Source organism: Maniola jurtina, chromosome 28 (genome assembly GCF_905333055.1).
Source record: "Maniola jurtina chromosome 28, ilManJurt1.1, whole genome shotgun sequence".
NCBI lineage: Eukaryota > Metazoa > Arthropoda > Insecta > Lepidoptera > Nymphalidae > Maniola > Maniola jurtina.
Genome location: NC_060056.1, coordinates 2,513,356 through 2,538,188, shown reverse-complemented (window position 1 = coordinate 2,538,188; position 24,833 = coordinate 2,513,356). Strand labels below are relative to the sequence as shown.

At 37.9% G+C, this 24,833-nt stretch overlaps 4 protein-coding genes across 7 annotated transcripts in view; 3 read left to right on the top strand and 1 right to left on the bottom strand.

Annotated features, from left to right (window-relative positions):
* Positions 1–24,833, top strand: part of LOC123879301 — a 95,102-nt gene that overhangs the window by 28,234 nt on the left and 42,035 nt on the right. The window lies entirely within an intron of this gene.
* On the top strand, positions 200–8,953 carry LOC123879625 (THAP domain-containing protein 1-like). 2 transcript variants are annotated; one of them, XM_045927426.1, is made up of 3 exons: positions 200–552; positions 1,594–1,759; positions 8,767–8,953. In XM_045927426.1, the coding sequence occupies exons 1-3, from the start codon at positions 482–484 to the stop codon at positions 8,932–8,934; spliced, it is 405 nt and encodes a 134-aa protein (XP_045783382.1). In that variant the 5' UTR covers positions 200–481; the 3' UTR covers positions 8,935–8,953. The 2 variants fall into 2 exon arrangements, with proteins under 2 accessions (XP_045783382.1, XP_045783383.1); XM_045927427.1 differs by lacking the exon at positions 8,767–8,953 and adding an exon at positions 7,574–7,676.
* Positions 2,741–16,194, bottom strand: LOC123879615 (piggyBac transposable element-derived protein 4-like). The gene is made up of 2 exons (XM_045927408.1): positions 16,184–16,194; positions 2,741–6,065 (listed from the first exon to the last, which is right to left on the bottom strand). The coding sequence occupies exon 2, from the start codon at positions 5,499–5,501 to the stop codon at positions 3,444–3,446; it is 2,058 nt and encodes a 685-aa protein (XP_045783364.1). The 5' UTR covers positions 5,502–6,065; positions 16,184–16,194; the 3' UTR covers positions 2,741–3,443.
* On the top strand, positions 13,737–24,623 carry LOC123879624 (jerky protein homolog-like). 3 transcript variants are annotated; one of them, XM_045927425.1, is made up of 3 exons: positions 18,819–19,133; positions 19,798–20,245; positions 22,813–22,862. In XM_045927425.1, exons 1-3 carry the CDS (start codon positions 19,027–19,029, stop codon positions 22,846–22,848), a joined length of 591 nt encoding a protein of 196 aa, XP_045783381.1. In that variant the 5' UTR covers positions 18,819–19,026; the 3' UTR covers positions 22,849–22,862. The 3 variants fall into 3 exon arrangements, 2 of the variants coding, with proteins under 2 accessions (XP_045783380.1, XP_045783381.1); XR_006799045.1 differs by lacking the exons at positions 18,819–19,133; positions 19,798–20,245 and adding exons at positions 21,955–22,255; positions 24,517–24,623 and having other exon boundaries at positions 22,813–23,041; XM_045927424.1 differs by lacking the exons at positions 18,819–19,133; positions 22,813–22,862 and adding an exon at positions 13,737–14,392 and having other exon boundaries at positions 19,798–20,871.

Here is a 24,833-nt window from a genome sequence, read left to right as displayed (position 1 = left end):
ACAGCGACAACATACAGCGGTGTTCCCAAAGACACACTTACTAACCTGTGTTCCAAACATTTTTGTTAGGCTAAAATGAGATCTATAGTATTGTCTTAAGGTTGCTATTTCCATTATAATCGGTTGCTATCTAAAAGCGGTCCTGGTGAGAAGGCTTCCGGTGGTAGTGTGTCCTTGTCTGACGTCTTGCCAGCTCAACTACTTAGTTATTGGGTTTGGTAGTAATGGTAGAAAATTTTATATTTAGCATTTTTATGATTTACCAAAACGAACAATCCATAAACTTTGAAACTTAATTTTAATATTTTTACAGTTTATATGAATAATAATTATCTCGTATTTAGAAAATAATCCATCAATACTGAGTAAAAGTTGTACTTGAATGTTTGGGACTGGTAATACTTAAATGCAAGATGGTGGTTTGTTCACTTAAATAGTTGTGTCGTTGATTTTCATAATAAACCTGTTTGTTTGTTGAAAAATGGTGAATTCATGTTGTGTGTCAGGGTGCAAAAATGAGTCTTATCCTGGTAGCAGATTTTCTTTCCACAAGTAAGTAAAAACAATAATCATATTCTTTAAAGATTTTTCTAGTCTTGTAGAAGTAGGCAGATACGTCCCGACTGGCTTAAATTGGAGAATTATACTAATAATCTACTCTTATCACACTTCACACTGATATTATAAAGGTGAAAGTTTGTGTGTGTGTGTGTGTATGTTTGTTACTCCTTCACGCAAAAACTACTGGACGGATTTGGCTGAAATTTGGAATGGAGATATATAATATCCTGGATTAGCACACAGGCTACTTTTTATCCTGGAAAATCAAAGAGTTCCCACGGGATTTCGAAAATTTAGGTTTTTGGAAAATTTCCACGCGGGCGAAGTCGCGGGCATCGGCTAGTAATAAAAATGAATCTCCGAAATGTTTTACGCGCATAGCTTCCGATCAACTGCACCAAACTGGATATTTCATTTTTTAATGTGTTTGTTAGTATCAGGAGATGGTTTTGTAAAAAATACTTATTATTCGAAATCCCCGGGTGAAGCTGGGTCGGGCAGCTAGTCACACTATTTAACTAATATTATAAAGGAGAAAGTTTGTATGTGTGTGTGTGTGTGTGTATGTTTGTTACTCCTTCACGCAAAAACTACTGGACGGATTGGGCTGAAATTTAGAATGGAGATAGATTATACCCTGGATTAGCACATAGGCTACTTTTTATCCCGGAAAATCAAAGAGTTCCCACGGGAATTTTAAAAACCTACATCCACGCGAACGAAGTCACGGGTATCAGCTAGTTTCTAATATAGAAAAATCTTAGTTCGAAGTTGGAAATACTGTCCGACGAACGGCAAAGCTTTTGATTTGCCTTCTATTACTTACGGGTCCTAAACATAGCTGGTGTAATGTGGGTGATATTCACCTCTGCATGTATGAGAGAGAGAGAGAGAGAGAGAGAGAGAGAGAGAGAGAGAGAGAGGGAGAGAGAGAGAGAGGTTACACTATGATAAGTTAACTTAAGTTGATTGGAACTTTTGTTAGTAACAGAAACTTAATCTATGTTAGCCATTATATTTCTTGTATTGTAGATTTCCGAAGAATGAAAATCTGAAATTGAAGTGGGGAAATGCAGTGCCTGGAAAAATCTCAAAATCGTCTGTTATTTGCAGTGAGCATTTTAAACGTGACGACTTTATTCCTGGTTATATTAGGAAAATGCTGAAACCTGATGCTGTTCCGTCAATATTTCCTAAGGTAAGAATAAACTGGAAACCGTAATAGGCTCGCATATCCTACGCTCCGCCTCAGGAAAGTGGGAAAGTCATTTGTGGGAATGAGTGTAATATTTTATAATAAAATTCCACAGTCAATTTTAGATTTGCCTTTACAGTTTACACAAGTTAAAAAAATCTAAGTATGCTCTTGAAAAAAGCTTATTATACAATCGAAGATTATGTAAATGACAAAAAATTGGTTGTCTGTAAAGTCGGTTTACTGACGATAGTTGAACGCGACAACAAAGGCCGATTGTGCTTCTTTGTCGCTCGTTCCGCGCTCTCGCTTGCACTTCAAGCCTCACATGGAACGCCTCAGAGCGAGGTAACGCCGCATGAGTCATGTTTTTTCGTGCGTGCAGCCGGCTCTATCGAATTATACGACGTTGTCACGTCAAAAAACTTGGATTTGACTCGCTCCAGCAATACACGGCGCTGCAATTGCTTGTATAGGTACAGTATGGCATATTATTGTAAATTGAATACTTGAAAAGAGCAACCGCCGAGTTTCTTGCTGGTTCTTCTCGGTAGGTACGGCATTCCAAACCAGTGGTAGATTATTTTGACGATTCAAAAGCACTTGTAAAAGTTTAATTGAATAAAAATATTTTGAATTTTGAATTTTTGAATTTTGAATCATTTGAGTGTGTCCGTGCATTAACCTAATAACCTTGAAGATTCAAATAATGCAACGCTATTTTCAAATAATTCTAATGAACTGATTTCCATAAAATTTCGTACACGTGTTAAGATCACGTGTCAATATACACGTGTTGACACGTGTTTAACATATGTTTTAAAGTTTTAATCTTTTGGTGACGAGGTTCCTATGAGAAGGTGGATGTAAAACTTCGTGACGATTGCTAGTTTCTACTAGCAATCATCAAGGAATTTACACGAGAATTTAGTTAGTACTTTAACCCTTAATAAGGCGCGAGCCTGTGTAATAGTAAACTTTAAATTAGAAGCGTGTTTAGGGTAATTTAATGCTGGAGAATCCAAAAAATACATTTAAAAGTAGTGGGAGAGGGGGGAAATACCTTTTTTTGCAGTGGGAAAATGATTCCCTTTGCCCGATTATGCTTGTCATAAGTGTAAGAAAGTGGGAATATAATTCCCTTTGCCTGTTAAGGTTATTTGTTTTTATAATAGTTTTTATTACTATTCAAATATAGCGCTGGCTGCTGACTTTGCTTCCGATATTTATTATTGCAAAAAAAAATTAAAGGTATTCCTACTACTCGTACATAATATTATAAATGCAAAGGGTTGGCTATTGAAATGTGCCGCCCTGATAGATTAAAGATGAGTTTACACGGGCCGGGCGTCTTAAAGGGTATTTGATGTCTCCGAAACAATTTTTTTGTCGGACGCGCGGTTTTTTAACTAAAAATACGAATATACGTATATTTTTAGGTTAGAAACGTAAATTTTCGATAAAAAAACTTGCGTGAAGCGAAATGTTTGACACAACCGTGCAGGGTGGCCAATTTGTTGGGAATTTCCCAACCTGCGGGTAGATTTGAAATTGAATAGGGCTTAAATTGAATGGGAATGAAATTTGATATAGAGATGAGATAAATTAAACACGAAAAGACTGTAATCACTGAATTAAACGAAATAAAGGAAATTAAATAAAATTCATGAATAAAGTACAAATAAAATTATTCCTGAGGAGAAGCCTCATGAAAAGACTTAAAACATTTTTTTGCACATAGTGCAACTTGGCAAAATGTACATAATATTTTTGTTCTCTTTTCTTCCTTCTTGGTGCTGCAAAAACGACATCGTTTGTAGGTATTTCCTTCTTCAGGGAGGTGAATCCCAACGTTGAGGAGGCGAATTTCATCTGGTACGCCGAAGTTAGAGCCCTTCTTGTTTTTGAAAACAACCTGCCGATTTTTTTTACTTGTAAAGTTTGAAACCAACCCTCGAGCTAATCGCAATCTAAACTCTCTATGAGAATGCGTATTCACAACGTGTGTAGTGCTGTAAGTGATGTAGCTGTTGATTATTGAAGCATCAAACATAAAAAAGAACAATCGCATCCAGAACTTTCTACATTTGCGGTTGATCGGATACGATGATCGGAAATGATCAAAACGATCAACTCCGCCCATAGTGAGCGTGTAACAAGCGATAGCTTTGGGGCAAAGGATTTCCTTCTTTGTTCCATCTTTCTGAGTTCGTTTTACTAATACTGTGTCAGTTGGATGGTGGGCAGTTGTAAGAACGTTAACATCTCTAGTATCAAGCCATTTAATGGCTGTAATAGGTTTAGCAGTTACAGCTGCAAACTGATTTTTTTGTAGCCTAAGATGTTTTGGCTGTGATTTTTTCATTATATTTGGAAGATCTTTCCGATTCGCTCGTACAGTGCCAACAGCAAAAATTTTCTTTTTGTACAAGTCTTCCATAAGGTTGCAGCCAGTAAAAAAATTGTCAAATGCTAGCAGTGTGTTTTCAGGAAGGTCAGTAGCAAGTTTCATTACCACATTGTATCCAAGTCCTTCGTCTTCCATGTTGTCTCCCTTCCCAGTATATACTTGGAATGTGTATAAATAGCCAGTTTTGGCGTCACAACGTGCCCATACTTTAAATCCACGTTTGATTGGTTTTTTCGGCATATATTGTTTTAGACTGGATCGCCCTTTAAATTTGACCATGCATTCGTCGATTGACTGATGACTCGAATTTGCTGTTTCTTCCTGATACACTTTATTTAGTTCTGTTATCATAGGTCTTAATTTAAACAATTTGTCATAATCTGGTGAGCTTCTATCTGGTTCATTTTCATTGTTATTAATATGTAGGTTCTCCGTAATTTTTTTAAATCTTTTAATGGGCATAATTTTTGATATTTCTGGATTGTTGTAAAAAGGGTCATTTGACCAGTACAAGTCCATATCAGGCAAAGGGTTGAGACCCATCATAATCAATATTCCAAAGTATGCTTTCAATTCCTCTGCTGATATAGGTGTAAAATTGTTACTCTTTTTCTGTGCTGCGTATATATTACTTTGTTCTACTATAACTTGTACTAGATACTCCGGGAAAAACTTTTCAAAAACATAAATTGGCTGAGTTTTGTGATTATATGTTGATTGTGGACGAATGGGATTAATAAACTCTGGAACACTATGTATTTCCTTTTCAATTTTCCACTCTCGTGGTTGTCTTGTTCTGGATACATTGACAATTCTTTGACATTGCAATGTTTGATTTTCAGTTTCATAATAATTTATGTTTAACGGTCCAGCATTTGTGTCATCTGCCTGAATTGGATGATTGTCTTCATAAATCTCCTCAAAACATTGCTGTATTTCAATTTCTCTTTCAGTAAGATCCTGTCCCCTTTCTTCTTGCATATGTTCATCTGTTGCTTTTGTTAGTTGATCACCAGATAATTGTCCTGCTGTGTCACCCACACTACTGTCAGGACAATTTTCTTCTAAAATATCTTTTAGACAACTAACTGAATATAGTTCTCGGTCTACAATATCTATATTTTCTTCCGATATTTCTCGAACACCGAAAAGCTCTTCAAGACGCCTTTCAATAATAATATCTTCAGGCAAATTGCAGTAATCTGCCGGGCTGGTCACAGGTGCTGTCTGATAATAAACATCATCGTCGGAATCAAGATCGGATAAATCGGAAAGGTTGTTGACGATTTCTTCCACCTCCCGATCACTAAGAATTTTATTTTTTTTCTTATTCATTGCTGACGAACACTACAAACAAAAGAAAACCTGTAAGTGACATGGGTTCTGAAGAGGAATGGACACAAAGAGTATCAAGAAAAGGACAGAAAAAGAAGTTAAATTTATTTCTATATATATATGCCGTATGCGTAATCCATAATACTGCAATCGGGCAATGGGAATTATTTTCCCACTTATTTATTTGAACATTTCGCAGAGAAATATCACTCTAAGACAAATAAAAACAATATACAGTAACACTAAACAGTTGTTTTATATGATACAGAAAGCATATTCTACTTACAGGAATTTTTGTAAAAGAAAAATTGTTTTTTTCTTTCTAACGTCCGATAATTTCAACTTTTCACTCACAATAACCTCGTTACTTCACTTTGAAATTGACATATCAGTGCAAGGTGACATTATAGGTGTGTGTTGCCAGTTTTAAGAAATTTAAAATTTACCATAAAAGCGTACCTTATGATTTCATTCAGTCTGTGGTCCAGCTGTTACGTAAAAATAAATGTTTTTGAACGCATTACTAAGTGGGAAATTATTTTCCTTTGCCTTATTAAGGGTTAACTTGTTACTATTTTTGTTCCAAATAAATAAATAAATGGACCTTCTGCTCTGAAGTCTGATCACACGGTAGTTAAGAGTAGACCTTAGTTAGGTCTTTAACTTGTAACTATTTTTAACCCCCGACCCAAAAAGAGGGGTGTTATAAGTTTGACGTGTGTATCTGTGTATCTGTGTGTCTGTGTATCTGTGTATCTGTCTGTGGCATCGTAGCGCCTAAACGAATGAACCGATTTTAATTTACTTTTTTTTTGTTTGAAAGGTGGCTTGATCGAGAGTGTTCTTAGCTATAATCCAAAAAAATTGGTTCAGCCGTTTAAAAGTTATCAGCTCTTTTCTAGTTTTCTTGTAGAAAAGGTTAGATAAATAACCCTTAGGTTCATAATATTCAAGTGTCAATTGACAAATGTCACGCTGTCAAGATGGACGTTGCCTAGATACATAATTATTTATTTGAAAATGATGTTTTGAAAAACTCAGATACTTTGGATCGTAGGCGCGGAATAGTCCAAGAAAATTGGTGCAGCCGTTTGAAAGTTATCAGCTCTTTTCTAGTTACTGTAACCTTCACTTGTCGGGGGTGTTGAAAATTTTTAATTTACACTTGTTGTTCCAAATAACGAAAGAACGGAGCTTCTGCTCTGTTCTGCACCATTCTGCTCCAGCCTACTCTCATAACTTACTCTTAGTGTTCCATTAACTTCAAATTGCTTTACAGGTCGTGCCCTGCGAAAAAAGAGTACATGTTTTAAGCAATCTATGTCTAGAGGAAGGACAAGCACCAAAAATGATAAAACTGCAAGAAAGTGTCAAAAAAATTGGTTGTCTGTAAAGTCGGTTTACTGACGATAGTTGAACGTGACAACAAAGGGCGATTGCGCTTCTTTGTCGCTCGTTCCGCGCTCTCGCTTGCACTTCAAGCCTTACATGGAACGCCTCAGAGCGAGGTAACGCCGCATGAGTCATGTTTTTTCGTGCGTGCAGCCGGCTCTATCGAATTATAAGACGTTGTCACGTCAAAAAGAGATAATCACTACGGAAAGTGTTTGCACGCAACCGTCTGATGCAACTACTGCCACACCACGTAAAAAAAAATTACGTCGAGATGTCAAAGTCTTTTTTTTTTCTCTCGTCTGGCTTTTACAAAGATTAGCCAATGTCAAGTTTGTAGTTATTTGTAACAAGTTAGTTAAACTATACAAGTATGGACCCCGTCTGTGCCGGCGCTCGCCGACACACGCACGGCACCCCCTTAGAGCGCTTTCCAGTCAGTTTTAACAAAAAAAAAAAACACTCCAAAAAGGCAGAGCACGCCCGCCAGCTAACACCAACACAGACGAAGTCCTGTCAAAGTCACAACAACGCCTGAAAAGACGTAATACAACTATTGTTAACCTAAAATGTTTGTTACTACAGCGCCATCTACACATAGCTTTAAGTGTGGCTCATTGTCCAGTTTTCCTAAGTACCTATACCTACCCATTTTAACATATTTGTTTTCATTGTTTCAGGTAAGTTCCAGTTTTGAGTTGTTAATGATACGAATACGAACGTAAGTTTAGAGTTTAGACCAAGTGTGGCGAGAGTAATAGTAGAGTGCGCTCATTTTCATTAAGGGTGCCTGTCCACTACTCAATTTAAGAGTGCCTCAATATCTCAACGGTTGAAGAGCGATCTGAATTCTGTAAGGTCGGCGGTTCAAACCTCACCCGTTGCACTATTGTCGGACCTACTCCTGTTTTTTTTAAATATTACACTTCTTTTTTTGGTCAGTCGTGTAATTAGCAAATTAGCACGAGCTTGGTCACGTTTTAACCGCGCATGCGTGTAACGGCCCGCGCAGGTGACTTGCTAGGCACCAGTGCGCGTCGGCTACTCGCCTCGGTCGTTAGTGTCGATTTGACTGCGGACGCGTCAACATGGTGTGCTGCAGCATATCCAACTGTGGGAACTCCTCTAGCTCGTGTAACTTTACTAATAACGGGATTACCTTCCATCGGTAAGTATTTTTTTTAATTTTTAATGATTTGATGTGGTTTATGACTATCCATGCGAGTGAAGAATGGGATTATAAATGATATGATAACATATTCGCTCTTGCTCGATAATTGCCGCTGTCTTCTTTAATAACATATAACTCGGTCAAGTTTGCACCTCGCTGGAATGCGGCGCCTCTTCATTTCCCCGCTCACTCTCCGACGCGAGGTGCAAACTTAGCTTGACCGAGTAGTAGACACTGCCATTTCTATTAGGTACTTAGAGCGCTGTGGTTTATTTTTATTTTTATTCAGTTACAAGTTACCCCTAGACATCAATCTCACCTGGTGGTAAGCGATGATGTAGTCTAAGATGAAAGCGGGCTAACCTGGAAGGAGTATGGCAGCTTTCATAAAACCCATACTCCTTTGGTTTCTACACGACGTCGTACCGTAACGCTAAATCGCTTGACGGCACGGCTTTGCGTCCAAAGAGATGTTTGTTTACATTTATGGATAGTTCACCCTGGTACGGATAACTATTAAAAATTTAAAAAATATTTTTAGGGTTCCGTACCTCAAAAGGAAAAACTGAACCCTTATAGGATCACTTTGTTGTCTGTCTGTCTGTTAAGAAACCTATAGGTAAAAATACCCGAGTACGGAACCCTCAGCGAGCGAGTCCGACTCGCACTTGGCTGGTTTTTTATTGTTTCTTTATATTCTAGTTTCCCAAAAGATCCACACCTAAAGGCCGTATGGATATCCCTGACTGGCAGAAAGAATTGGTCCCCGTCAAACAACAGCAGGATTTGTTCAGCACACTTCAAAGACGAGCAGTTTTGCACCACATCCAAGAGACGGAACCTACTCAAATCGGCTATCCCATCCGTTAATATATGGAGGCTATTCAGTGTATGTATTACTCACAGGTATTATACTTGAAAGATAAAGTTGAAAACTAAAACCTCACTGCGATCGTCTTAATAAACACTGATATCTATCTATAATATATAAACCTATTAGAGCCTCAATAGCTCAACCGGTAAAGGAGTGGACTGAAAACCGAAAGGTCGACGGTTCAAACCCCGCCCGTTGCACTATTGTCGTACCTACTCCTAGCACAAGCCTGACGTTTAGTTGGAGAGGAAAGGGGAATATTAGTCATTTAACATGGCTAATATTCTTTAAAAAAAAAAACGAGTATTTCGCTGGGTGAGGACATAAGGTTAACAAGTAGTACAGACTTGACTTTATTGTATTAACCCGAATTTATTTATTACTAGCCGATGCCCGCGACTTCGCCCGCGTGGATTTAGGTTTTTCGAAATCCCGTGGGAACTCTTTGATTTTCTGGGATAAAAAGTAGCCTATGTGCTTATCCAGGATATTGTCTATCTCCATTCCAAATTTCAGCCAAATCCGTCCAGTAGTTTTTGCGTGAAGGAGTAACAAACACACACACATAAAAACATTCGCCTTTATAATATTACTAGCTGACCCGACAGACTTCGTCCTGTCAAAAAGATTTGTAATGTGGTACATTGCTTAGACAACATTGAGTGCTTGTTAATTTCATATGAACTTTATACCATAGCAATAAAGCTCAAATTGACTACGTTTTAGTTAGAAATCATTTGTATGGGAAAAAGAAAAGGGCTATTTTTAGGGTTTTTCCAGCAATAATTCTAATTTTTCTCGCCGTAAAAACCATCCTTGAACTTCAACGAACATTTTAAAAAAAGATTTGGCCAAATTGGTCCAGGCGTTGTTGAGTTATGCGCTTACCAACACATTTTGCGATTCATTTTTATATTATAGATTATAATATTAGTGTGATGTGAAGACACACAATTCACCCCGAAAACCCCATGGAACGACACCCATATCAATTTTTTTCTTAAAAAGTCCATGTCCGCCATCTTGGATTTGAAAATAAATGTAAAATATCAAAATCAGCACGCTGGAAAACCCTGAAAACGACATCCATATAATTATTTGTAAAACAGAGTAGTTGAGGTTAAGTGTATGTAATATTTTTGACTTAAATATTAATATTTTTGATTGTATTAGGTTTCTTTCGTTTCCTGCGTGTGATCGAGTTAAATTACCTACTATATAAGTTAAGTAGTTTTTTTTTTAAGATTAGAGATTATGACTTGATTGTAATTAATAAAGTGACAGTCACTCAGTGACTAAGCTTCTAAATAAAGAGAAAAATTTGAATTTCGCGGGCAGACTCGTCGCTTGCCCCTTAACAAAGACTGCTATTGACTGTCCGCCATTTTGAAATTCTTCGAGCAACCTCCCCTCCCGTTGTCCAAACGAACGAAGTGCCGAAATTTTCCTCTCTCGTCTGGCTTTACAAAGATTAGCCAATGTCAAGTTTGTAGTCATTTACAAGTTATGGAAACTATAAGTATGGACCTCGTCTGTGCCGGCGCTCGCCGACACACGCGCGACGCCCCTTTAGAGTGTCCCAGTCAGTTCCACCACCAAAAAACACCAGTAAAACACAAAACCCGGCCACTTAAAAAAAAAAAAAACCACTCCAAAAAGGCACCGAACGCACGCCAGCAAACACCAACACAGGCGAAGTCCAGTGCCAATTATACCCCACCTCTGTAATTATACCAACTCGGCACAAATTATACACCACCACTGGCCACGTAACATCAGTTCCGACTCGCGTTTGACACAGTGCGGTAGGTTTTATTTGACCCCAAGTTGGAAGATTATTTATATACATCAAGTGAAATAGGTGAAGTGTGCTGGTGTGGCTCTCCGCTCTACTGAAAGGCATTAAACAAAATAAGAAGATCAAATGAAATAAATAAATACAATGCCGTCTTGTGTTATAAAATGTTGCAAAAATAGAAATGAATCCTTTAGAAAATGTGATGGATTTACATATCACAGGTAAGATATTGATCTGTTAAATAATCGAATCGCAATCGTAGGGGTTAAAATATAACTCGTGCGCATTAACATGGCACCTGGCTCGAACACAATCCCTCCTCCCACTTCCAAGCGCGATGTCCCGCTCTCGCCGTGCCGCCGCGCCGTGCGAGACCAGTAGCGGCACGGCGAGAGCGGGGCATCGCGCGGGGAAGTGGGAGGAGGGATTGTGTTCGAGCCAGGTGCCATGTTAATGCGCACGGGTAATACTTTGAATAGGAGCCTAGGGTTGTCAGAAAATAAATGGGGTAAAATTTCCCTAAAAATGGGCAATTCATGTTTAGTGAAATTTATATTTTTACTGTTAATCTTAATACGTATATGTGAATAGACAAGTGTTCTGGGAGCGAAGAGGGCTGTTTTGTGAATTAAAAAATAAATTTAAAATGATAGTGAAAAATTAAAAAAAACTTATTAGGTAGTAGGTACTAAATCGTAGTATTTTTTTTTATCAAAAATACTACAGTTTAGTAATAAGTTTTGTTTTAATCAAATCGAATATATTATTTAGAATAATTTTAACCGACTTCAAAAAAAGGAGGAGGTTCTCAATTCGTCGGAATCTTTTTTTTTTTATATGTATGTTCCCCTATTACTCAAAGACCCCTTGACCGATTTGGATATTTTTTTGGTGAAGATCTGATGAATATCTTCGGAGATGGAGAACAGAACTCCTCAATGGATAAGAGCAAATGTCTCGCGATCAGTGTAATAGCTTAGTAAACACTAGGGTTTTAACTGGGCATAGCATATTATAGTACAGTAAGGCCACTAAAAATTGTGAAATTAAAAAAACTTCAAAAGAAAAATTCAAAAACCATAACTTTTGTTTTATTATGCTCGCTCGACTTCATACCTTGGTAGTGTAGGGGTACATTACACGTGTAGCTAAAGAAAAATTATTTTTGACTTTTTAGTGTTTGTGGTTTTTGAAGTCGGTTTTATTTTTCTTTTGAAGATTTTTTTTGCAGAATAAGATTTTTGATTGTGAATATTATACTATGTTAGTAGAATTGACTATAAACACTTCATATTATTTCATTATTTTAAATACTGGTCAAAAATGCATTTAAAAATTGTAGATATAACTAATATTTGTACGCCACTACGGCTAATGTGTTGAACCTTGTAATCATATATATCATCTTTTATAACACACATGCAAATAAATAATTTCTATTCTATTCTATTCTATAACGATTTTTTAGGTTTCCCATGCAGGACAAAATTATCAATGACAAATGGATAAAGATTGTAAGACACAGTAGAGGTGAAATCGATTGGACTCCAGCTAAAACTTCCGTAATTTGCAGTATACACTTCGATGAAAGGGATTTTTATACTACTAGAAATAAATGTCGTCGTCGTTTGCTTAAATATTCAATACCAAAAAGAGTAAGTATAGCTCATAAAAAAATAACTGAAAAAACTGACTTCTAAAACCACTACAGAGTAAAAAAAAAATGTTGTGGATGTTAATGTGTGTTATGTTTGAAAGGAGTTTTGAGCGATAAATCGTAGAAAATGCCCTTTCCTGTGTCTAGTCTAGAGTTTTTTTACGCAGTCGGGTTTTTAGGGTTCCGTTCACTTTGTTGTCTGTCTGTCTGTCTGTCTGTCCGTCGAGTCTGTCAAGAAACCTATAGGGTACTTCCCGTTGACTAGAATCATGAAAGGTAGGTAGGTAGGTCTTATAGGACAAGTACAGGAATAAATCTGAAAACCGCGAATTTGTAGTGACATCATTTAAAAAAAAATTAAAATGTGTTTCAATTTTCGAAATAAGATAGATAACTATACCAAGTGGGGTATCATATGAAAAGGCTTTACCTGTACATCCTAAAACAGATTTTTATTTTAAAAATATTATACATAAAAATGTAGGATATTTTTTGATTTATCGTGCAAAATGTTGGAAAAAATGCCCTAGTACGGAACCCTCAGTGCGCGAGTCTGACTCGCACTTGGCCGGTTTTTTAGTTTTCAACTTTATCTTGTTGTTTTAGCTATTGTTTGAGCAACCTAACATTGAAGTACCAGTAGCTGTACTGTCAAATATGTGTAGTTCTTTACGGAGCGTGCGCCGAAGTCGTCACCCATCGCCAACTACCTACGTTTGTATACACTTTGTATTTTTTTTTCAAAAGAATATTAGCCATGCTAATCATGACTAATACTCCCCTTTCCCCTCCAATTAAGCGTAAAGCTTGTGCCAGGAGTGGGTACAACAATAGTGCAACGGGTGGGTTCTGAACCGCCGACCGTTCGGAATTCAGCGCGCTCCTCAACCGTTGAGCTATCGAGGTATCGCAATGATTGTTTCGTAAAAATGCATTTATACCCGACTATGCCAAAGCCAAAAAGAAGGGTTATAATAATTTAAATAAAAAAATTAAAAGTTTCTTTATTAAGGTAAAAAAAAAACCCAAAAAATATACAGAAATAAAATAATTAATATTCATACTTAATACCTACTTAAACTGGTTTTTTATTATACTTAATGATCTTAAATATCATTTAGTTTAAAAATACTGTAGAATCTCACTAATCCGGCGCTTCAATAGACTGACACGCCCAATAATCCGGCACCCTTCACCCGTGCCTCCCTCGCTCCACCCTACGCCACGCACCGCGCATGCGCTCCGTCGTCGTCAATCAGTCTAACCTCACAACTTGTCATATGCGTACATGTTTACCTGCTGTTTTCAAGTGAGAATAGTGTAGTTTAAAAAAAAGGTTTTATTCCTAATGCAGTCCTCTCCACAACAATTTAGCTATTGAGGCTATTAGAAATATATAACAGTGTAGTTAAAAATGTCAGGTAAACGGAAACACAAGACTCTACCTTTGAAAGATAAAATTGAAATTTTAAATAAGTTAGACAGCGGAGAAACGATGTGCAAATTAGCAAAAGAATATGGAGTCGGGCGTTCTACTATACATGACCTTAAGAAAAAAAAAGAAAAGATACTGGACCACGCGAATACAATGGAATCTGGACTAGAAAAGCGTAAAACATTAAAAGGTGGTCATTGTCCCAAAATGGAAAACGCTCTGTACATGTGGTTCATGCAAGAGTCTTCTAAACAAATACCTGTATCAGGATCGATTCTGAAAGCAAAAGCAATAGAATTTTACAAAGAAAATACCAAAAAAGACGATTTTCGTGCCAGTAATGGGTGGTTGGATAAATTTAGAAAGCGATTTGGTATCCATCTAACCGTGTCGGGTGAAAAAATGTCAAGCAACGAATCTGCAGTCCAGCATTTAAAAGACAAAGTAGAGGAACTGGGTCTTCGTGACCAAATGTATAATGTAGACGAAAGTGGTCTGTTCTGGGAAATTTTTCCCAATGAAACCTTCGTATCCTCTGAGGAAGCGAGCGCACTAGGCCATAAAGTGAGTAAACTTCCTCTTCTTCTTCTGTTTGGAGTGGTGATACAAGTTAGCCCTTGTCTGCAATCTCACCTGATGGTAAGTGATGATGCAGTCTAAGATGGAAGCGGGATAACCTGGAAGTGGTATGGCAGTTTTCATTAAACCTATACTCCTTTGGTTTCTACGCGGTATCGTGCTGGAACGCTAAATTGCTTGGCGGCAAGGCTTTGCCAGTAGGGTGGTAACTAGCCACGGCCGAAGCCGTGTTAAGAAATTGAGTAAGACAGGTTATACTACTGATGATTACTGATATCGTATTAGCCATGCTAATCATGACTAATACCTCCCCCCCCCTCCAATTAAGCGTAAAGCTTGTGCCAGGAGTGGGTACGACAATAGTACAACGGGTGGAGTTTAGACGATTTATCGCATATAGAGCTAAATTGGCACAATGTACCTACTTAGTATATTTTCGAAATTAATTTTTTGAACGCAGTTGGCAACACTGGCAACATTGCCGAATGCCGAGTTAGCCATAGATAATACACTAATAGAGTAATAGAGTTAGTCGTAGCTGTGACAAGTAAGCGTGCGGTTGTGTGATAATGGACCTGGAGAGCTCTGATGAAGAATTACTATTATTGAGTCTCTTGCTTGACGAGGACGAAAAAAATAGGCGTCGCCAACATCAAGTTTGTATCCGTATTGAATTGCCAGTTCTAATTGAAGCACATTTAGAACTGGCAATGGTTTTCTTGGCAAAATTCAAAGGAGTACAAAAATGTTGTTAAGCTGAAAACAAGAAAACCATCGCCAATCCAAATGGGCTTCAAATTGTGGCGTTAATAATAAGACATAAATTATTTAAACACATTTTAACAGGATCCCTATGAATGCGATGATAGCTTGAAGGTGGTCGAAGAAGTTACACCATATATAAAACTGTATGGTTCCATTTACCGAGCCTAGCAAAGAATTGGCCATAGTTTTGATATCAGTACTTTTAATGGCCGAAACTTTTTGATAGGAACTGATTTGACCCTTATTTTTCACATGAAATGTTTTTGTTTGGGATGTCCATTTCATAACGCTATCGTGCCCTAATTCGCACGAGCGTTAAAAAAGCGTTGCGTTAAAATCCGGCGTTCCGCTGACAATACAAAGTGCGCGTTAAAAAAGCGTTGACGTGTGAACAGATACTTGGGAATGCATATTTTGTTCTATTTTGAACGCTTTTTTTAACGAACGTTAAAAAAGCTCTCGTGCGTATGAAGCCTTCAGTGTTGACATACTCGGACGAAAGATCAAAGTGGACTTGACATCAAAATAATAATACCTTGTTAGAGAAAGCTAAGTGTATGAAAAAGCCCTGAAGTGTGATAAGGACAAAACACATTTTTTGTCTTTGTCACAGTTTCGTTTGGTGGGCACAGTTGTCATCAATGTGCCCAACAAAACTGACGTGTGCCTCTGTGATAGTAATTTATTGGGAATATTCAGAGTTTTTATTCAGTTTTCTGATTTAAATTTAGTGTTGAAGGTGTGTAAAAAGTGTGTTATTATGGTGCATTGCTGTGTGATTGGCTGTAAGAATCGTAGCGAGCGCAAATTGAAAAACATAACCTTTCATTCGTAAGTATGATTTTTTTTTGTTTACCATTTACGTTGTAAGAACAATAGGGATGATGACTACTAGTCAAATCAGCGACTTTTTATCAAACTTCAAAACGCTCGCTTAGTAAGGGAGCTTGTATGAAATACACAGATGTGACGTCATAGACATTTGACGTACTTTTTTAGCTAAATCGATACTTTAAAATGGTTAGAAAACCTAAAACTTCCAGCGAATGTGGATTTTACGAATTTTGGAAGACCCTCTATTAAATAAAGTGTATTTAATAATTACTAAGAAATAATTTAAGTAAGTATTTTTGACCTAGGCATCATCCCCATCAAAGGTTCCGTTTGATTGTAGAAGGTTTCTTATATGCAGAAATAATTATTATGGATATCACAAATTCAATTATTAAAATGTAGTATTAAGGGGCATGAGGGACTTCGTCTGTGTTGGTGTTGGCTGGCGGGCGTGCTCTGCCTTTTTGGAGTGTTTTTTTTTTTTGTTAAAACCGACTGGAAAGCGCTCTAAGGGGGTGCCGTGCGTGTGTCGGCGAGCAAAGACTACAGTGGGTATAGGGAGGTACCTGGGACTTCGTCTGTGGTGGCGTTTGCTGGCGCGCGTGTTGTGACTTTTTGGAGTGTTTTTTTTGTTAAAACTGACTGGAAAGCGCTCTAAGGGGGTGCCGTGCGTATGTCGGCGAGCGCCGGCACAGACGGGGTCCATACTTGTATAGTTTAACTAACTTGTTACAAATAACTACAACAGAGAGAAAAAAAAAAAGGGGCATGAGACGGGCCTGCCCGCGAAATTCAAATTTAATTTGGTTTTTCGCAATTTGTAAACTAATACGACAACGTAGGCTTATGGCATTTTAATTGCGCCAATGGCAGTATCATCCTCACAGGTTTATATAAAAATCTTTCCTTAAAGGGTCCAGTTTAAGAAATTAGCTCTAGTATCGACTAATTTGTGGGTTATAGTCGATACCAGAGCAAATTTCCTGCATCCAAAATATGATGTTCATAATAAATAATTATATGGCATAATATTATTGTAAGTAAATTGAACACTTGAAAAGAGCAACCGCCGAGTTTCTTGCTGGGTCTTCTCGGTGGGAACGGCATTCCGAACCAGTGGTAGATTATTTTGACGATTCAAAAGCACTTGTAAAAGTTTAATTGAATAAAAACATTTTGATTTTTTTTTAATTATGTACGGAACCTAAAAGAGCGAGGCCCAATTCACACTTGGCCAGATTTATAAATATTGTTAAGATTCATACAAGTGCATAGATTCAGTTACAGTGTTATTTCATGTTTCAGATTTACAAAAGATACTGAACTTCGTCACTTGTGGATAAAATCTACAGGTCGAAGACATTGGACTCCGGGGAAAAACACCCGCATTTGTTCTAAGCATTTTGATGAAAACTGCTTTAGAAAAACTAGCCAGATGACGTTTTTAAACGCCTCATCAGTTCCAACGTTGTTCATACACGTAAATAAATTAACTAAGTTATCACACTTCACACTTATAATCTGTACTCTATACATACTAATATTATAAAGAGGAAACCTTTGTATTTTTGTATTGAATAGGCTCAAAAACTACTGGACCGATTTCAAAATTTCTATTACCATTACTTAGAGGAATTCTTCCGAATCCGTATCTGGCTATATTATTTCATCCCGGAAAATAGAAAAAATAAATGTCCACCCGTGCGAAGCCGGGGCGGGTCGCTAGTTTTATAATATTATAAAGGCGAAAGTTCTTATGTGTGTGTGTGTGTGTGTTTGTTACTCCTTCACGCAAAAACTACTGAACAGATTTGGCTGAAATTTAGAATGGAGATAGATAATATCCTGGATTAGCACATAGGCTACTTTTTATCCAGGAAAATCAAAGAGTTCCCACGGGATTTTGGAAAACTTAAATCCACGCGGACGAAGTCGCGGACATAAGTTAGTGCTTTATATATGAATGAATACTCTTATAATAAAACAATCAGCCTGTTTGCGTCCACTGCTGGACATAGGCCTTCCCGAGAGCGCGCCACCACACACGATCCTCCACCTTCCTCATCCACCCGCTCCCCGCTATCTTGCAGCGGCGGGTCGGAGGTCGTCCCACACTGCGCTTGCTGATACGCGGTCTCCACTCCAGAACACGTCTGCACCAGCGGCTTTTGATAAAATGAATGAGTAAATTCAACTGCACTTACATCATCTTATACCAAGCACTTATATCATGGGCGGATGTTTATAAAGGCTTTTTGGGCGGTATTCCAGAGCCCCGTGGCTCTGGAATGGCTCAGGGTCCCCAGCCCGTGTTTTATAAAACAGACAATATTGTGAATTTAAAATAATTGCTGTTTTTGGTTGCATTTGCTCGCTATAATTATGCTCTTCTCTCCTACAATACTATAGGTACTACTATGATATACTCGCCGCCATTTATTTTCGACTAGCTGATGCCCGCAGCTTCGCCCGCGTGGATTGGTCAGATCCCCTGCAGCATCAGGATTGAGGAGTTGGAATCCAATTTTTTTATGAAACAATGTCGCAAAGTTCCTCTATCGATTAAAAAAGAAACGACGCAAATCGGTTCAGAAATCTTGGATATTTCCGTGTACATAAGTAGAAAAACACAACTCCCTTTTTGATAGTCGGTTAAAAAAGTAGCCTATGTTACTCCCTAGTCAATTCTCTACTTGTCTGTGAAAATCCCATCAAAATCGGTTCAGCCGTTCCGAAGATTAGCCTTTTCAAACAGACAGACAAAAATTTAAAAAACGTGTGATTCAGTTATGGCATAGTACAAACAGAACAGTAGGTTAACTTCATACAAAGTGGCCGCCGCCGGTTTGAATGTGTGCGTGAGCAGCGGGCGCCGTGTACGCACGGAAGTTTCACGCACACATTCGCATAGTCTCAACCGGCTCAAGCGGCCGGCAGTACGGGCCGCGCCGCCATGCTAATCGCGCGCAATTGCGTATTACGTTGCACACTCGCTCTTTTTTGTTTTGTTAATAACAATTATGACTTCAAAAAAAGCCAAAAATTATTGTGGTGTCTTCGGGTGTCTTAATAACGACTCCAACAAACCGGACTTATCATTCTTCAATATACCTACTGAACAAGAAACGTAAGTACCTAAACATTTATTTATGTAATAAAATTACACGGAACAGAAAATTATGTGTCGGTAGGTACCTATGTGTGCTAGCCCAGGATCCGTGTCTGGATGTACTAGGTACCTATTAATATATTTAATAATTTAGATAGAATAAAATTAGAATAATATCAATTTTTACAGAAAAATTTTTTACTTACTTATTTAAGTTATGTATTAGGGGAGACCGGGGTTAGTTGAGCAAGTTTTCATTTGAATAAGCCTAACTTTTTAATTTTTCACCTAAATCGGTCAAGCACGAGTGGGACTCGCGCACCGAGGGTTCCGTACATATGTAAATACTTATACTTCAGGGGTGTTATGTGAGATGTTTTGTACGTAATACGTATGTAATTCGCCCTATTACTTAGACTACGCTGTCCGTCTGTCTGTCTGTCACCAAGCAGTATTTCATGAACCATGATAGTTTAAATTTTCACAGATGATGTTTTTCTGTTGGGTGTACTCTTTGTGTAAGCTCTAACCCCCTGATTATTAAACGTAGATTAGAGTGTCATTTCATTCCGTCTAGTCTACGTTTATTAATAAGGGGGCATAGTAATAGGTTAGATTTTCTAAAATACGTGTTTTATAACTTAATTTTTTTTTATTTGGCTTATTCATTTAATTGTTTTAGGCGCTTACAATGGCTACGATCAATCGATCGCGAAGATTTGTTCGATGAGCCAACACGTCGCATACTCGTGTGTGAAGTACATTTCAAAGCTGAAGATATATCCGTGAACTCTCGTCGAAAACTACTAAAGAAGAATTGTTCGCCGTGCTTACATTTGCCTAAAAATAAAGAAGATAAAGTCAACAACACGCCAGTCAACACTACAACAACAGCTACAACCCAAACTGATATACCGACATGCTGTGTTTCATGCGAAACACAGAAGATCAGTACGTCGGAAAACATAACTCAAACTACCACATCGCTTTCTGCTGATACTCCGCGCAAAAGGAAATTGAAATCAGATTTGTCAAGTTTAAAAAAACGGTTAAATTTTCATGAAATAGGATATATATATCCGCATATAGAAAGATTTATTTTGCTAACATCACACAGTCTCCAAAAGAAGGTAATTGTTCTGAAGATCTAACAGAATTTCTTATCAATTTGAAAAATCATCAAAATTTTGTAACAGGCGCCAGAGAAATCGAGAAAAATGTAACCAACAGCTACGATAACAATCAAACACATGAAAAAGAAAATGTTTTATGTGAAATTCTACGTGCTGACTATGCACAACTTCAGCTACCTGAAAAAAATTCTTTTTTTATGTTTGTGGTGCTTTGTTAAAAAGGTCTGTAGATTTTCATAAGGAATGTGAAATTTTAAAACTACGCCGATGTCAATCAGCGCCCTTGTAATTTCAGCCCAGAAACTAGATACATTAATTATTACAGGAATTATGGTACTGATCGAAATTTACTCATGGTACCACCCGATGATTTTGTCGCCAATATCGAAAGGATGGAGACAGACAGACAGACACTCCAATTTTATTTATTAGTATAGTATAGATGTATTTTCTCACAAACAGGCATTCACAGTCGAGTGGGCTTCATACATCTGTTCGGCGTGTCGTGTACTGTCTTCATTGTCGAAAAGTTTTTTGATACAAGTGTAAATTTAAAAATAACATCCCCGTCAAGTGAAGGTTACAGTAACCAGAAAAGAACTGATAACTTTCAAACGCCTGAACCGATTTTCTTGAATTATACCTAAGAACACTCGATCAAGCCACCTTTCAAACAAAAAAAAAAAAACAAAAAATAAAATCGGTTCATTAGTTAAGGAGCTACGATGCCACAGACAGATACACAGATACACACGTCAAACTTATAACACCCCTCTTTTTGGGTTGGGGGTTAAAAATAGCAACTAACTGATTAACTAGGCAGGCCCCGAAGTAGTATAACCTAAGGGCCCCACAAACTCACGGTCCGTCCCTGCTTATTATATTACTTCGTGTGGACAGGGTCATTAAACAAAATGGTGGTGCTCAAATGTTTATCGAGCACCGACGCGAACTCAGTGACGTCCGGACTGACAATAAAGTGATCCTTTAAGGGTTCCGTTTTTCCTTTTGATGTACGGGACCCTAAAAATATTTTAACCTTGAATTAATCTACAGGTTTTCTTGACAGACATGACAGAGGAATAGACAGACAGACTGACAATAAAGTGATCCTTTAAGGGTTCCGTTTTTCCTTTTGATGTACGGGACCCTAAAAATATTTTAACCTTGAATTACTCTACAGGTTTTCTTGACAGACATGACAGAGGAATAGACAGACAGACTGACAATAAAGTGATCCTTTAAGGGTTCCATTTTTCCTTTTGATGTACGGGACCCTAAAAATATTTTAACCTTGAATTACTCTACAGGTTTTCTTGACAGACATGACAGAGGAATAGACAGACAGACTGACAATAAAGTGATCCTTTAAGGGTTCCGTTTTTCCTTTTGATGTACGGGACCCTAAAAATATTTTAACCTTGAATTAAAGCTTTAAATGTACTTATTCTTTGCAAAAAAAAATTAAAACGTGATCGCCAAAAGTTTAACACTTTGAGCTTAATATAGAGTAGACACATATATACACCCGTATTCACAAACGTTACTATGAGGTCTCATAGTGCGCTCGAACGCACAGTGTCGGTTCCACCAATCAGATGACTGTGTCACGTCAGTTTACAATGATCTGATTGGTGGAACCTACACTATGCGTTCGAGCGCACTGTGAGACCTCATAGTAACGATTGTGAATACGGCCGATAGCTATGAGCACGGTAATTATTATGTATAGTGTATACAGTATCCAACTTCATACAAACGGACGAAGCGCGAGCTATGCCTACGCGCCTCGATCTCGACATGCGCTCGGCATGCAGCCAGTCGCGACTGTGCCGCAGTGACGAACGGACGGTGTCTTGTTTTTTTAAAACAATAACCGCGCGGTTTTAAGTTCAAGTACATATTAATTATGGCGAGTAGGAACTATTGTGCTGTTTTTGGTTGCATGAATTCGTCATTATCGCATCCAGAGATAATTTTTTTTAGATTACCTGGAAAGTCTGAAAGGTAAGACGTTAAAATAATTTTAGTTACACTAGTAGATAGGTACATAATGTGTGTCTTTTTAATGGATGGAGACGAACTACGTTTGTAAAGAGGGGTCTCTCCATCACTCGCTCCATACAAACCTAGTTCGTCTCTCATTACAATACTAACCAATCATACTCAATGGAAACGTTCCGGGAACTAATATCTACGCCTGCGGTTTTCCAAATTTCTGTTAAAATATTCGGTTTCAAAGTTACGCGATCTTAAAAATTCACATACCTACAAATCTTTGAGCCCCTGTAATTTAAAAACTACTTATTTTTAGAAAAATCTAAAACACCACAGGCACAGATATTAGTTTCTAGAATATGTCTGCAAAATTTTATGGACTTTGGTTGCTTAATATTCAAATGAAATTGGGACTACGATTGTATGGAGTAAGTGACGGAGAGAGCCCTGTTAAAATTACACGTCAGCTGTTTCTTGCCTTTTTGTTGAGTATTGAAGTTTGTAAGGATTAGAGTTTTGTAAGGCGACAGGAGATTTTTTTTTCCTATAAAAGGTTTTTTTTTCAGACGTCTTCAATGGTTGAAACTGATCCAGCGAGGTGATTTGGAAAACAAACCTAAGTTTACTTCGTACCGAGTTTGTGAAAAACATTTTACTTTGGAGGATATACTACAATCGTCAAATAGAAAGCTTTTAAAAAAGAATGCCCTGCCATCGTTGATGCTGCCAAGCTTAGCCAATACCGATCCAGGAGTCCCTCGAAAAGAAGACAAACAAACTCAAACAGCTCCGTTGGTAAGAAATGACAAGTGTAATAAAACAAACCCCCGATAAGCGAAGGTTACAGTAACTAGAAAAGAGCTGATAACTTTCAAACGGCTGAACCGATTTTCTTGGATTATAGCTGAGAACACTCTCGATCAAGTCACCTTTCTAACAAAAAAAAAAAACTAAATTAAAATCAGTTCTTTAATTTAGGAACTACGATGCCACAGACAGATACACAGATACACACGTCAAACTTATTATATTAACACCCCTCTTTTAGGGTCGGGGGTTAAAAATGCAACGAATGAAATCTTTGCTCAAACCTCAACGAGTCTATAGTACACAATACATAATTACATACTTAATATTACCGTGCTATGAGCACTTTCTAAGCAATCCGGTTTAAATGCGCTATCATCAATGACCTTCTAAAAAAAAAAAAAGTGCCTATACTCGGTGTAAGCACACTTTCTTCATTAGTCGCATGTTGACTGCAAAGCTGTCAAGATGCCTAAATGCGCGATCAATAAGTGCCGAAATAATACGTTAACGACGCAGAAAAAAGATGGCGTGACTTACCACCGGTAAGTTAATTTTATTTATGTAAGATAACATGCGAAAAAGTGTAAAATACTTAGTAAAACCATTGAAAACACTAGGAATATCTAAAATTATTTACAATGTTCCCATTCCTTTCTCTCACGCACATCGGAAAGAGACAGATGGAAGGGCGCGTCACGAATGTCGGAAAAACAAAACTGTGGAGTAGCTTTTTTTTGTTCAATGTAAAATCTATTGGCCATTATTGTATCACATTTATTTTATTATCTTTTGACGACCTCCGGTGCGCAGTGGTAGAGCGGTGGATTTGTATGACGAGGGTCCCGGGTTCGATTCCCGGCTGGGCTGATTGAGATTTTCTTAATTGGTTTAGGTCGGCTGGTGGGAGGCCTTTGGCCGTGGCTACTTACCACCCTACCGCCAAGCGATTAAACGTTCCGGTACGATGCCATGTAGAAACATCTATAACGGGTGTGGATTTTACCCCACCCCTACAAGTTAGCCCGCTACTATCGTAGACTGTATCATCACTTTCCACCAGGTGTGATTGCAATCTAGGGCTAGCTTGTAGTGAATAAAAAAAACTTGCAAGTTTTCCCAGTTAAGAAAAACATATTACATGCTTCGAAGGTAATATTGTTTACTAGCCGATGCCCGCGACTTCGCCCGCGTGGATTTAGGTTTTTTGAAATCCCGCGGGAACTCTTTGATTTTCCGGGATAAAAAGTAGCCTATGTGCTAATCCAGGATATTATCTATCTTCATTCTCAATTTCAGCCAAATCCGTCTAGTAGTTTTTGCGTGAAGGAGTAACAAACATACACACACATACACACACACATACAAACTTTCGCCTTTATAATATTAGTGGGATCTTTACTCGATCAAAATATAAATTACATAGGGTAAGTTGCACAATCTGTAATGGCTGTTTTTTCTAGATTTCCTGTAGACGAGATCACTAGAGAGAAGTGGCGCAAGTTGGTGGCAAGAGAAAGATCCGAAGAATTTTATAAACCAAATAAGTCAAGCGTCATTTGCTCGGATCATTTTATAGAGTCTGATGTATACTGCACAGCTAAAGGATTTAAGCGTTTAAAAAAGACAGCTGTTCCCGATATTAAGGTAAAGCGCGCTACGATAGGTACACTACTACAAGCTTGAGGCGCGTGTGTGCGTGAGCACAGGCGCTACGTCGCGTACGGAGAGAAATCGGTTTATACCGGCTCGGCCTGTGCTCAAGCTCAGGGGCTGCAGT

Excerpts from the sequence above, each read along its gene's own strand:
- LOC123879615 (XM_045927408.1), bottom strand. The coding sequence starts at position 5,501 with ATGAATAAGAAAAAAAATAAAATTCTTAGTGATCGGGAGGTGGAAGAA.
- LOC123879624 (XM_045927424.1), top strand. The coding sequence starts at position 13,808 with ATGTCAGGTAAACGGAAACACAAGACTCTACCTTTGAAAGATAAAATT. Across the intron at positions 14,393-19,797 it reads CGAGCGCACTAGGCCATAAA|GCGCTTACAATGGCTACGAT; the intron begins GTGAGTAAACTT and ends TAATTGTTTTAG.
- LOC123879625 (XM_045927426.1), top strand. The coding sequence starts at position 482 with ATGGTGAATTCATGTTGTGTGTCAGGGTGCAAAAATGAGTCTTATCCT. Across the intron at positions 553-1,593 it reads AGCAGATTTTCTTTCCACAA|ATTTCCGAAGAATGAAAATC; the intron begins GTAAGTAAAAAC and ends CTTGTATTGTAG. Across the intron at positions 1,760-8,766 it reads TTCCGTCAATATTTCCTAAG|TTTCCCAAAAGATCCACACC; the intron begins GTAAGAATAAAC and ends TTTATATTCTAG.